At 51.0% G+C, this 14,433-nt stretch overlaps 1 protein-coding gene across 1 annotated transcript; it reads right to left on the bottom strand.

The window, feature by feature from the left end:
* Window positions 1-21: 21 nt before the first annotated feature.
* On the bottom strand, window positions 22-12,787 carry RIMS3 (regulating synaptic membrane exocytosis 3). The gene is made up of 6 exons (XM_007453747.1): window positions 12,556-12,787; window positions 7,092-7,233; window positions 3,778-3,890; window positions 1,469-1,570; window positions 993-1,132; window positions 22-276 (listed from the first exon to the last, which is right to left on the bottom strand). The coding sequence occupies exons 1-6, from the start codon at window positions 12,770-12,772 to the stop codon at window positions 64-66; spliced, it is 927 nt and encodes a 308-aa protein (XP_007453809.1). The 5' UTR covers window positions 12,773-12,787; the 3' UTR covers window positions 22-63.
* Window positions 12,788-14,433: the final 1,646 nt, after the last annotated feature.

The following is a 14,433-nucleotide window of genomic DNA, read 5'->3' as shown; positions in this document are numbered from 1 at the left end:
GGGGGGGGGGGGGGGGTGGCAGCACCCCTTCCCACACTGCATCCAGGCCTCTTCCTGAGGCCCTTAGGAGCCTGAGGGGCTGGTGGCACTCTCCAGGGAGGACTGGGACAGGCGCCTGGTGAGGGAGCCGAGCGTAGAGTCTGCCACTGAGGACGTGGGGAAGAGTTTGTACCAGCCGGTGACCGCGGCACTCAGGTCCAGCTCGTCCAGCATGATCTGGGCCATGCCCATGAAGCATTTGTGGTCCATGCGGCCACAGTCTCCCCAGACAATCACCTGCCAGTGGGGAGGAAGAGAGAGGAGCTGAGCCACATCTCCAACTCCAGGGCTGGGCAGTGGGTCCAGGAACCAAGTAGAAGTTTTGCCAGGGCACAGACGGGACAGAGAGAGGCAGAACTCACACTGACTTTGGGCAGCAACTTACTGAGCACTTAAGATGTGCCAGGCTCGACCCTACTGGCTTTATATACGTTATCTCAACTGTTACAACCATCTAGGTAGAGGTGCTATGTATTATTATTTCTACAAAAAGGAAACGTATCTCAGAGAGGTTAATTAACTAACCCAAAGATACACAGTAATTGGTGGCATAGCTGGGATTAGAACCTGGGTCTGACTTCCAGAGCTTCCCAGCATCCCAGATGACAACCTCCCTGAAGGGGGAGCAGACTGAGAGTCCAGGACCTGGGTCACAGCTCCCGCTCTGCTGCTGGATCACAGTGGGACAATCAACACTAGCACCGGGTAGAAGAAGATGGTGGTCAAACCCTGCTTCTACCTACCAGCTGTGCAACCTGGGGGCAATCGAGTTATCCCCCCGAACCTTGGTGTCCTTATGAATCAACAGGGAGAAAAACACCTTCACAGGGTTGTAACAAAAAATGGGTAAAGCATATTTAATGCGTCTGGCACAAGATAAATCATAAAAAAAGGCAAATTTTAAATTACAGTCTTTGAGAGTTGCCCCGCCCCACCGGCCCCATGACACTCACCTGCAGCACCTTGCCCTGGGGCCCCTCGTCAAAGAGCAGAGCCTGCTGGTACAGGGGATCACAGGTCTTCTTGGCCACCTTCGTCTTCTTCTTGGCCAAGCAGGCCCCGTTCTCAAGTAGGTAAACCTTGATGTAGGTGGCTGAGGGATGGAAGAGAGCATGATGGGGAGGTGTCCAGGGGAGACTGCTGTGGCCTGCCCATCCCCTAACCTCCATGTGATCCTGGAGGGGAGCAGGGTGAGCTGGATGAGCTGACCAGCGGACAGCAGGTGGAGAGATGGGCGCAACACCGACTCCTCCATCCCCCCTCCCCCTCCCCCCACTCACTGGCCTTCCAGGCAATCCGTGACTCCAGTGTTGAGAATACTGATTAGGCCAGTGGGGAGCTGGGACTCTCTAGACCCAGAACTCAGCTGTATATCCCTCCCTGGCAGGACCTCATTTCCAAAATCCCTCTCCCAGCTGCTCTGCTTCACCTGGTAGGGATTTGGAGCCTGGTTTGGGGGTCAGGCCCCGAGCCTCAATCACTTCCACCTCCAGCTGGCCGCTCCGGTCCATGATGGCAATGTGCACATCCCCTGCAAGGGACAGGAGGGACAGTTCAGGCAGAGCCAGACCAAGGGGCAGGCCGGCCAGCCACCATGCAGCATGGGATATCAGTCTGGAGAGACGCGGAGATACAAGCCTGCCCAGGACACGAGGCACGTCCTGGAAATGAGGGCCTGCTAGTACCCTTGATAAAGGACGGGGGGAAGGCAGCAGATGTCCCGGGAGCACAGAGTGAGAACTCCTCTCTGTGCCCCACAAAATGGATTATCCAGCCGGGGCAAGTTCTGTGTGTGGAGTCATATCAGTCGTCTGACTTCTCGAACTCTTGGCTTTGTTTGACACAGGTTGGCAGAATTTGCAATTCTGCACTAGTCACTTGGGACGTCCTTCGAAGGGGTGCAGAATCATAAGCCTGATGCAGAAAAACTAAAATGGGCCAGACTTTGGGTTTAGCCACCTGTTTTAGATTCTCTGAGCCGTCATGCAACTGTTTGTATTTGCACACTTTGGAAGATGGAGATTTATGACTTTCAGGAGACATCCTGGAATTCATCCCTCTCCCTCTGGCTATTCCTGACCTCCCCATGGGGAATAGGGAGGGGGAGGTCGCAGGAATTAATCTCCACGTCTCACTGTAACATCCCTAACAAGGTGAGCCAAGGCAAACCTGTCCTTCCCAGTTTAGGACACCAGGGGGCACCACACACAAGTGTTCTAGGCTGTGATGGCGTGTTAGCCTTGTGGAAGCGGCTGGTTCCTCTCACTGCTTCCCAGCCCTTGGCCCAAAGCAGACTATCCAAGCCCTTGAAAGCCTGAAAGCGAACTTCCCTGGTGGCACAGTGGTTAAGAATCCGCCTGCCAGTGCAGGGGACACGGGTTCGAGCCGTGGTCCGGGAAGATCCCACATGCCGTGGAGCAACTAAGCCCACGTGCCACAACTACTGGAGCCTGCGCTCTAGAGCCCATGAGACACAACTGAGCCTGCATGCTGCAACTACCGAAGCCCGTGTGCCTAGAGCCTGTGCTCTGCAACAAGAGAAGCCACCACAACGAGGAGCCTGCGCACCACAATGAAGAAAGCCCGTGCACAGCAACGAAGACCCAACACAGCCAAAAATAAATTAAAAAAAAAAAAAAAAAAGTCTGAAAGCAAGGGCTGGGAATTAGCCAAATCCCACCCAAGAGCCTAGTGGGAGCTGACATTCACCCTCTGAGGGTCCCTGTGGACCCCTCTTCCAGCAGACAAAGGCTCCTGTGCGAGCAGTTTAGAGGAAGACAGGGCAGTGCAGTGGGGAGGAGTCCTGGCCTGGAATGGAATGCCAGCACCACTGCATAGTTCACAGCAGGGCACTGTCTGCACTCAACTTCCTTATGTGCTGTGAGGTCAAAGGTTAGACACTGTCTATGTGAGGGCTGAGTGCAGATGTCTGGGTCAGACACTGCTCAGGTCAGACTGATGGGGAAGGAAGGGCGGAGGTGAGGAGGCATCTCTGGGGAAGCTAGCCTGGGAGTTGCTGCTTGAAGCCAACGCAGCCAGGATCTAAGGGAGAGAGAGAGGGAGGGAGCCAGAACTGCAGCTAAAAGGACCAAGAATAGACTGTAGGGAGTACTTCCTAGCTGCAGAGAAGAAGGATAAGAAAATTACTAAAAGTCTTCTAGACGCCAGGCACTGTTAGAAGTAACAAGTCAAATCAGACACAGTTCCTAAGGCGTAAATGAAATATTTCATGCGAAGCATCAAATAGGGACTCAATACATTGTCTTTAGATTGCAGAACTATGGCAGGCATTATTATTCCCATCTTACAGATGAGGAAACTGAGGCTCAAAGAAGGGATGTGACTTGGCCAAGGTCCCACAGATAATCAGTGATGGAGCAGACTCCATGGATGTCAATGCCATGATGATTTTTGTTCACCATTTTATGCCTGGCACTTAGCACAGCTGGGCACACAGTAGGCGGTGAGAGAGTGGGTGAGTGTGTGGTGATGCGAGGGAGGGAATGTGCTGGAAAAGCTGCTGCAGGGCGGCTGGCGGAGAAAGCCTGGAACCCTTTCCTCTCTGCTGCAGGAGGGATTGAGGAGTGCGCATACTGACTCCTCCTCAACTGGCACAAAAGCCTGAGTGAGGACTCCTTTCTGCTGCTTGCATTGCATCACGCAGGGCCCCCACTGAGCTCACCCTTTCTGCTGCGTGGCTGCCGTTGCCCCACTCACCCTGCCCTTGAGAAGACTCACCCATTGGTGGCGTTGCCAGCGTCTGTCGCCCAACAATCTGGGCTGGTCCCAGGCCATCCAGGAAATCGCTGAACTGGCTTTCACCTCCAAGCCGGGTGGTAGGGAATATGAACCTGGAGAAGGAGGCATGAGATGTTTGAGGGCATCTGGATGGTAGGACGCAGTGGTTCTGCCCCTGGGGCACTGGGCACTCCCTCTGTGCCTCAACCTCCCCTCTACAATGTGCGAGTGTACTACTATGGCTGGGGTCAAACAGAACTGTTCATCTCTGCACATTAAAGAAAAATACTTTGATGCCACTTGAGAAAAGAGACTAATAAACATACATAATCATGGTATTTAATCCTCAAGCGCCAGAATTTCTAGGGCGACCCTGAAAAGGCAGGGCTTGCTGGACACTTGCGTCCTCACCAGGGGGTGTTAATGCCAAGAACCAGAGACAAAGGCCAGACATTTCAATGGCTGGAACAAGTTCTAAGAACTGAGTTTTAGTTGACTATAAGTTTGAAATCCAAGTCAACAATGTGAGGTGGTATCCAAAGCAGCAACTGAGACCAAAATAACACAATTACAGGTTTGAGATTAATGACAAGCGATGGTGGGTGGCCCATGGCTGTGGGGAGCCTGGAAATAGTAACAGAAAAAAACTGACAGTGACTGAAATTTGGCCAGATGCCAACAGCACACTAAATGCTCCACTGTATCATTTAACCCTTACCACCACTGTGGGTGGCAGGAGCTATTATCCAGTTTTACAGATGAGACAACAGAGGCTCCAAACGGTAAGAGGCTTGCCTTGCCTACAAAACAGAGATGAGGGGGCTTCTCTGGTGGCGCAGTGGTTGAGAGTCCGCCTGCCGATGCAGGGGACATGGGTTCGTGCCCCGGTCCGGGAAGATCCCACATGCCGCGGAGCGGCTGGGCCCGTGAGCCATGGCCGCTGAGCCTGCGCGTCCGGAGCCTGTGCTCCGCAACGGGAGAGGCCACAACAGTGAGAGGCCCACGTACCGCAAAAAAAAAACAAAAACAGAGATGAAACCCAACTCATACAGGGTGATGGTGAGGATTTGGGCAGATGGTGCAGGAGCAGTTCCAGACAAACAGGAAACAATCAGCGGTAGTTACTGCGGCTGTTGGTGTGATCATCACGGGAAATGTGCTACTTTTGCATGTCCTCAAGCCTAGATGTTCTGGGGAGGCCAGCAGAGAAAGGACAGGTGAGGGAGGGCTGGCCCAGAACTGCCCAGAGGCGACAATGGACCACAGAAAGTTCTAAGATCTCCTACAATAGCCCAGGCTCCTGCCTAGAGAGAGAAAACGTTGTCCCAGAACCAATCCCCTGTTGGACCATTTGGCCTGAGTCCCCCTTGGCCAGAGACAGGCAGGAAGGGGAGACAGGCTACATACACTTATTGGAAAGGACCTGTGTCTCTCCTCTACCAGGCTCAGCCTTCACACCCCAGGAAGGGGCTTCAAGGCCCATCCATTTTTATTGGCCACAGTCAGCAATAGCCTAATATCACATTTTTAGGATAATGGGATCTGAAAGGGTTAAATGAATAGCCAAGATACGGAAGCAAACTAAGTGTCTATCAACAGATGAATGGATAAAGAAGATGTGATATATATATATATATCATATATATATAGATGTGACATAATATATATATATATATATGAATGAATATGGTGGAATATTACTCAGCCATAAAAAAGAATTAAATAACGCCATTTGCAGCAACATGGATGGACCTAGAGATTATCATACTAAGTGAAGTCAGACAGAGAAAGACAAATACCATATGATATCACTTATATGTGGAATCTAAAAAATAGTACAAATAAACTTATTTACAAAACAGAAACAGACTCAAAGACATAGAAAACAAACTTATGGTTACCAAAGGAGAGGAAAGGAGGGATAAATTGGGAATATGGGATTAATAGATACATATTACTATATTAAAAAATAAACAACAAGGACCTACTGTATAGCACAGGGAACTACATTCAATATCTTGTAATAAACTCTAATAGAAAAGAATCAAAAGAATATATATATACACACATATATACGTATAACCGAATCACTTTCCTGTACACCTGAAACTAACATAATATTGTAAATCTATACTTCAATTTAAAAAAGAGAGAGAGAAAGGATAACAACTACAACAAAAAGAAACGTAGACTCTTGAGGTCACAGAATTTCAGGAGCTTAGTATAGAGAGCGTGGAGATTGTGAAAAAAGGTTTTAGGGTCAAATGTCCTTAATTCAAATCCTAACTCCACCACCACTTAATAGCTGGGACCTTGGAAAGGTACCATACCCTTTTCCTGTGCCTCAGTTTCTCCACTTGTAAAATGGAAATAATGGTAGTACCAACATCCCTCACGGTTGTTGTATTAAATGAGACAATGATTTTGGCCTGATAGTGGCTGGTAGATCCCAGAGTAAGAGGCACTGATCTGAAGTGCCATTCTGCATACGGTAAATCCTAGCAGCTACTCACATTCATAGAAGCAGGCATAGTAGCAAGACACGTGATCATAGAATTTAAATAATAGACCCGCAGAATCCTGAAATCATTGGGCCTTGATGAAGCTGATTCAGAAAATCTTAATCATATAACCATCATTTCATAGAAGAGAACCAAGGGAATATCTAACCCAGAGACTTTCCAATTGTTGACTGCAACACATATGCATATTTAAGAAATATATTTAACGTCATAGACCTACATGCATCTATCTATCTATTGAAAAGTTCACAAGGTAATTTTTCCTTCCTCCATGGGATACATTTGAATTTCCTATTTCCTTTTCTAATGCTGGTTTTGACCCACTCACCAGATTTTACTTCCTGCCTGTAAGTCATCATCCAGTTTGAAAAAGTGATCTAGTCCAAACTCCTGCCCTAAGCTCCAAGCAAGTCCACCTGTGAGAACTCCATTCAGCTGAGCTGTAACAACTGTTTCAGATTTAAAAGATTTTAGGATCCCATTTTCCTTTCCAACCCTTTCCTCTGGAGCAGGATGGTATGGAGGTCTTGGGAGGTGGGAGGCATGAAACATACCGATGGGATGAACTGCTCCTGGGCCACTGGGGTATTCTGATGGGAGACAGAGGCCCAGAGCAGTAGGAAGACTGGGGCCCTGGCAGCAGGTGTCCAGGGGAGGGGGACAGAGGAAGGTGGGGATACAGAGGAACTCAGATAACTGGGCTGGAAACCCAAGCAGATTTTCCAGCCCTGTGCCTGTGATCAGAGGACCGCAGTGGAGGGTGGGTACACGGTGGGGGTGGGCTGAACGCACGTGCCATCGGAGCTATTGCTGTTGGTGCTCCCGTCCGTGGACTCCCGGCTGCCCTGGCGAGGGACCCGACTCCGCATCTCCACGGCAACACCCGTCTCCGTGCTCCGCCGGATGTTGCTGCGCAGTTTCTTGGTGGCCCCTTCTGTGACACCCCCAGAAGCACAGAGAAGGAACAGGTCAGATCACTGAGGAGGCTTCTCCGAGATCACTGCTAAAGTCATCCTCTTGGGAGGGGGCAGGATAGGCAGGGCTCTGACTGGAGGCAGGGCCACTGCTGAGATGACCTCTAGAGCCGGTCTGCAGTCTGACCCCTGGCTCTGCTCAGGGCAGTGACGCAGACAAAGCAGACTAGAAGGATGGCTGGAGGCAGAGTGGAGATGGTGGGGCTACGGATGGGGAGTCAGCAGGCAGCGCTCAGCCCTGCAGCCCTCCACCCTCGGTCTCCTTCCTGCCAGGCTTCCCTGACCCACACCTTGCCACTGAATTTCAGCCCTTGCCCCAAAGGGTTAAGTTTCTTCTTCTGGGAAGTTTGCCTTCCCTGGAATTTCCAGATTTGCTTTTCCTCTTCCAGGTACTCTCCTGAACCCTGTCACTCCCAGATATCACAACCCACCTCTGTGATACCTTCACAGGCCCTATAAAAGACAAACAAACCCATGTGAATCCTGACCACTGGCAAACTAACACCCATTCTCAAGGTGGGTCTGAATGTGGAGGGGGATGTGTGTGGAGAGGTGGAGAAGCCACTAGAAAAATAAGACTGAGAGAGAGACTCCTAGGCTGACCTGAACTGACTTTGGCTTTGAGGGAGAGGTCTGCAGAAGAATCTCAGAAGCTGTGTGGCGACAGCTCACCCCCAGTGTCTCTGTAGCTCCTGTTCGGGGGGCCCTCTACCCCTAGGTCCCCTCTTCAGCCTTGCATGGAACATGGGGCACATTGCCTCTCCTAGCAGCGGCACCATCCTGCCTGGGTTTCCATGGCAACCTCCTCAGCATTGCAGTGTGGTCCCTTTAGACACTCTCTCTGCCTGGCCGGGGGGCGGACAGAAGACAGGTTGTGGGTTTTCAGGGACTTCCCCTCCTGAAGCTTGGCTGCCTGAGGAGCTTGACGGGGAGGGAAGTGACGCTCAGATAGGGACTATACCAAAGGAGCCTTTTGCTGTCACTGGTTAGAGGCCCAGGCAAATTAAGAGTGGAGTTGCTTACAGGGATGGGGAGAGGCCAGGGTGAGGCAGGCAGCACAGCCCCTGAAAGCAGCAGGGAAGGGGGAGCTGGTTACCTTGGAAATTCGCTCTCCCACTAACACCCAACAGTGGGTCGGGAGGGGATGTTCGAGACCCCAGCCTGGGAGAAGGGGGCCTTTATTCCTCCTGCTTTGCCCTACTTATCTTTCAGGAAGCCCCATCAGGAGAGGAAAGGCTGAGAGGACAGGATGGGGGGACTGGGAGTGGAGTGCTGTAAGGAGGAATGTCTCCTCTGGAACCACCCCAGCTTCTGGGATATTGGAACAGCTACTAACCAGCAATCAGTGAGACCATCGACGTGTCTGTCTCTCTTACACACACCCCCCCACACACAGAGTCTTATTAGCTCATGCATATTTCTTTCACACAGGCGTAAACAGACACACGTGAGTGCCAACAATCACATGTTTATACAGTGATCTCACATACAAGGTCGTGTGTATGTTCATATAACAGTCACACAGCCACAAATGGTCTTACCAAGTCTTAGTCATACGTACACATGACACAGCCTGCCACACGCATGTGACCTTCACATCATAATAACACCAGGAGCTGAACCCATCTGCTCAATCACACACATAGATGCAAACCCACAAATGGTGTGTGACCCACCACACACAGAGGGCTGGGCAATAATTGTGGGTGGGGTGGACTTGCCCTGTCCCTTGCTCCTAACTGCCACATCCCCTCCAATCCGATTAGAAGACAGAAGGGCCTGTGGGGGCCACACTTCACCCTCCTTCTCCTCAACCCCCTCCAACATACACCCTGAGCTGAAGTCAGAGCCTCACCACCTCGTGACCCCAATCCCCCATCTTCTAGAGCTTAGGAAAGCTTTGACCCATTTGGGAGAAAATGTACCTTCTTTGATCTGCCCAACCTAATGTGAGCCCCTGGGTAGGGAAGTTACGGAACCCTGAAGTGCCATTTCCCAGATGGGGAGCCTAAAGTCCAAGCACCCACAGAGCTGGGGCTAGACCCTGGGCCCACTGACTCCCAGTTTACTGATTTGCTACTTTTCACTCCCCTCCACCAACTCCACATTTTTTGAGATGTGATTCGGCAGAGATTAAGTTCCACGTCTCTGGGTGAGGAGGAAGGCCCTGCAAACTCAGAGAAAATTCCTCTACTGGTTTCATACCTGTCCAGTCTCTGAACTCTGTCGATCTGGGGAGTAACTTCATGTAGCCTCTCTCCCTAGAGAACTGGACCAAGTTGCTTGCAATAATTCTGTGGTCCGTGGAGACCAAAAGACTCCAGGGACCATCCCATCTGTCCCACCATGAACAAGGGAGAGGAAAACACAGCCTCCAGCAGCACTCCCCATGGGATCTCCTGCAATGATCCTGAGCCCTCGCCCCACCCCGGTCCAGGGCCCAGAGACTAGGAGGGGAGAGCCACTGTCCTTGGTACTGAAAAGAGAAGCTCCATTTGGGCAAAGGCAAGGACAGCCCAGGATGGCCCTGTGTAGACCCAGCCAAAGGCCAGGCCAGAACCCACCTGTGTCCTGGGAGCCCAAAGATCTGACCCCACCTTCCTCTCTGCTCCCACAACTTAAAGAATGTTAAATCTAGAAGGAAGCTGGGAGACAGTCTTTTAAGCTCCATTTTACAGAAGAGGAAACTGAGGCCCAGTGGGAAAGTGACTCTGCCAAGGTCCCATGAGGAGTGAGAGCCAGAACTAGTCCTCTAAAGTTTCAGGGTGAGTTTTCGGAAGGCCATTCTAGGGCAACATAAGGAACAAAATGGAAGGGGCAGGCAGAAGGCAGGGGAACTAGAGGGGAGGCTGACGCAATAGAACAGGCTTTGGAACAAAGAGGATAGGATGGGTGGGGCTCAAGCCAATGAGCAGTATGGAGGACGTGGGAAGGGCAGACTCATAGCCCAGGAGACTGGGTCCTGGAGAGGAGTTCCTCCCCACTTCACACAGCCCCGCCCTGCAGGGAACTGAGCCATCCCACCAGGAGCAGCAGGGTCACCCTGCTAGGATCTTATCCCAGAACAGAGTTTCCGGGACCAATGCCCTCAGTGATCGGCCCCATACCTCCCTCTGAGGCCAGACCCAGGATGGCGCTTTAAGCTGGGACACTGGCAACCTCAAGGCCTGGGAGAACAAAATGGGGACAAGTAATTATGAAGAGGAGAGGAGTATTCTACAAGCAAGGGGCAGAGCTGTGGAGGCCAGAGAAGTCACTTTTTTTTGGCCCTACTGTGTGACCATGGGTAATAATAACACCAACAATTTACCAAGTGTCTAGTACGTGCCAGGCAAGAGGCTGGGTACCTTTACACATCCTATCTCACTCAATCCCCTGGACAACGCAGCAAGGCATGTATTATTGTCCTTATTCTATAAATGGGGAAGTGGGCTCAGAGAGGTGAAGTAACTTGCCCAAGTCGCCCAGCTAGTAAATGACAGGGTGTATCTCTGAAGGCCAATTTGAAGTCCTTCTCCAAAAAAGTACCTTCTAGTCTCCAGGCTCAGATGCCTCAACAATAAAATGAGTACCTCAGACCAGAAGATCTCCAGATCCCCAGGGCCCCTTCCTGCTCTGACATTTGGCAACTGGATGATTCAGAGAGACCTTTGGTTAGAAGGGCAGTGGGCAATTCCCCTGGCTCCCCAGGCATTCAGCCATGCCCTTGCATACCGCAGAGACAAGTGATCTGGAAGCCCCATCATCATTCATTTCCCCTCAAGGCTGGAGGTCACCCTGGTGTCTGCTCCAATCCCTGCCTGCTGACTGTGGAGCCTAGGTAGTTGGACAGTCCCCAGGCAGATCACTGATATTCTCACAGTGACTCAGGCACCTGTCCTGGCCTTGGAAGACCGTCCCTCCAAATCATTTGGGCATGAAGAGACCTTTGGGTCTGAAGCTGAATCAGCCGATTCAGCCAGAGATCAGCAGCCCTTGGTTTCCTGAAGCCAGACTCCTGGGGACCCTCCTAATCTTAGTCCCCCAACCTTAATGCCACCTCGTCGGTCCTGTCCCAGCCCAACTCCTGGATTCCTAGATCCCCATCTTCCTGACTCCCTAGTGTCAAGCATATTCACAGGGGCCATGCTCATCCTGGGGCACTCATAATCTCAAGCCCCCTCCCCGTCTAGCATTTCTCTGAGCCAGAAACCATATCGCAGCTTGATTGCCGGAAAAGACCATCCCACATGCTCCTGTGGAGGGCTTTGTAAAAATCTATGCTAAGGCCTGGAGAAGTCCCCCAGCCCCAGCCCCAGCTGGGAGTCTTGATGGGCATTCTCCCCGGATCCTCCAGTGCCCCACCCCCTCACCACCCCCATCCAGCTGCATATTTGAAGGTCTCTTAGGGAAGTTGTTACTCTGCGCAGAATAAGCAGGAAGAGGTTTTAAAACAAAACCAGCTGATGTCTGGGCTGATGCCACAAAGTGAGGAGGTCTTGGTGGGGGGAGCTGGCTCCCCTGTGACGTGAGCTCCAGGTATGACTGTGTGTGACAAGGTGGGTCACCTGCCAGGCTAAGCATAAGTAGGATTCTATAACCAGGTGTCTGAGAAAGTATGCTGTATTTATCAGGAGGTAGCCGTGAAGGTAGTGTGTGAATGTGGCTTTGTGAGATATATGCAAACACACATGTGACGTGTTTCTATGACCACAGGCCACTGAGTGTGCATGTGCGTAAGGGTAGGTTTCCTGAGCAACTGAGCATGCTAGTTATGTGATTATGCAAGGCATGTGTCTTTGTATGTGTGTCTCCCTCGTGGCTTTGTAACATATGTGTGCAGCTACTTGTACTTAGGAAACTCGAGATTACAGGTGAGACTGAATCTCATGGATGTTTCTGTGAAGCTGTGGTGTCACTCAGCACAGTACCAGGAACATGATGGCTGCTTAATGAATAACTGCTGATAAGTGTGTAAGTCTGTGCAGAGGCAGCAGAGTACCAAGGTTAGGAGCACGAACTCGGGAGCCCAATGCTGGGGTTTGAACCCAGACTCTACCACCTACTAGCTGTATAGTTTGGGGCATCTTACTTCACTTCTCTGTGCTCCAGTACCTTCCACATAGAGTTACAGAAGGAGTCAGTGAGTAGGACACGTACTAGACCCAGAGCAGCACCTGGTACGTGGTAAGTGCGACATAAGGATTTGTGGGGGTGGGAGTGCCCACCCGCGAGAACCGCCCCTGGGCGCCCGGTCACTGTGAGGGGCCCCGCCCCGACACGGGGGGCCCCACACCCCTCACCAGCCTGGGGGAGCTGGAGTGTGCCCCTGCTCCACTGGGTCAGGCCCACGATAGCCACCATCTTGGCCCCAAGGCTGCTGCGCCGCTTCTTGGCCGTGGTGGTCCCGGTCCCGTCCCCAGCCTGCTGGGGTCCGCAGATTTCACCGCTGATGCTGGAGCTCCGCACCACGTTCCTGGAGGCCGCAGCTGAGGCTGGAACTGGCTCCCCGTTAAACATGATCCACGGGGCAGCAGGGCCTCAGGCAACCCTGTGGGGCAGCGGGAGAGACAAAGGGGTCCCACGTCAGACCCTGGGCCCCTCTACCGCCGCCCCACCCCTTCCTAGCTGTGTGACCTCGGGCAAGGCGCTCAGCCTCTCTGAGGTTGTGGGGATTAAATGAACAAGTCAATGTAAAGGGTGTGTCCAGAATCTGGCTCGATGAATGGGACTGTTCTCATTAGCATGTGGCTGCCCTGACAAGTGACCTGGTTTGGCGGTGAAGGCGGAGGCTGTGAAGTTATGTGACCCACTCTTGAATTCCAAAGGCCTCTACCCACTAGCTGTGTGACCTCACGACCGAACATCTTGGGGTTTCAGTGAACACCTCAGCAAAATGAGAAATGAAAGCACTTACCTCGTTGTAAGGATTAAATTAGCGCAGATGAAAGTGCCTGGAACGGTATCAGGCACGGAGTAAATATTCAGTAAGCGTGACTGTTGTTTTCACAGCCAAAAATGAGAACAGGCAGAACAAAACTGGCTCCAGCCTGGGCAGACTGTGGAAGGGGTCCTCCTGCTTGAAGCGGGTGGGACAGAAAAGTGTAAAGAGGCAGGGAAAATCACCCTTACTGGGAGGCAGCCACTACAGGCATCTTAGCCGATTTCCTCCCAGTCTCTTTTTCACACATTTCAAAAAATAACTGAACTTATACTGCCAATACCATTTTATATCCTGCTATTTTTCATTTAATGTTATATCAGAAGACTTTCCAATGTTATTAACACTTTGTAGAAATGTTTAAATGCCACCAGTATGTTCCATTGTATGGAGGCACTATAATTGACTTAAATATTTCAATACAGTTACTGCTTAGATCAAGTCCAACTTTCTTCTCTCTCTCTCTCTCTCTCTCTCTCTCTCTCTCTCTCTCTCTCTCTCCCCCTCTCTCTCTCCCCCTTTCTCTCCTGTCTTTTAAACAACACTGCAATAAAGATCTTTGTACACTGATTTTTATCTGCTTATTTCCTTAGGATCAACTCCTGGAAATGAGGTGACTGGGCTAGCGAGTGTGAACGCCACTGGTAGCTTTTCACTTCCTGCTTCCTGACAGAGCTCTGGTTTTGTCCACCTCATCCCTTGTTTTAGAGGCAGATCCTGATTTGTTTAAAACAATCAGTGAGTGGCATTCACCTTGGTAACTCTTACTGGTCCAAGGGTGGGCATATGACTAAGTTGGCCCAATCTGACATAAGGGGAAGATTTGGATTCCAGGCTTACAAGAGAGGTGGGTGCTTCTCCCTCCCTCTTAAGGGTCTTTTCCCTTCCTCCCTTAAGACCTCTCTCCCGACTGACAGCCCACCCTAGGATGAAGCCAGTGCTGCTGAGGGTGGCACAGCACAGAGACAGAAAGGACCTCAGGCCAACCTGGAGCCTGCCTTCTCTGGTCTTCCTGCTAAGTGAGACAATGTGTTTTCCATTGCCTAAGCCAGTTTGACTCAGGGTTCTCTGTTACATCCAAAAGCATCTTACCTAATACTGAGAGCATAAACATTTTTCTGATTCTTGGAATATATTGCCAAATTCCTTTCCAAAGTAGACAAATTTTCTCTCTAATGCTGCATTCAACAAATACCTAAAGGGAATATAGCCAACATTTTATAGTAACTATAAATGGATA

This window comes from Lipotes vexillifer, unplaced genomic scaffold (genome assembly GCF_000442215.2).
Source record: "Lipotes vexillifer unplaced genomic scaffold, Lipotes_vexillifer_v1.1 scaffold213, whole genome shotgun sequence".
Taxonomy (NCBI): domain Eukaryota; kingdom Metazoa; phylum Chordata; class Mammalia; order Artiodactyla; family Lipotidae; genus Lipotes; species Lipotes vexillifer.
Note: the sequence above shows the minus strand (reverse complement) of the source record. Positions and strands in the feature narration are given on the sequence as shown.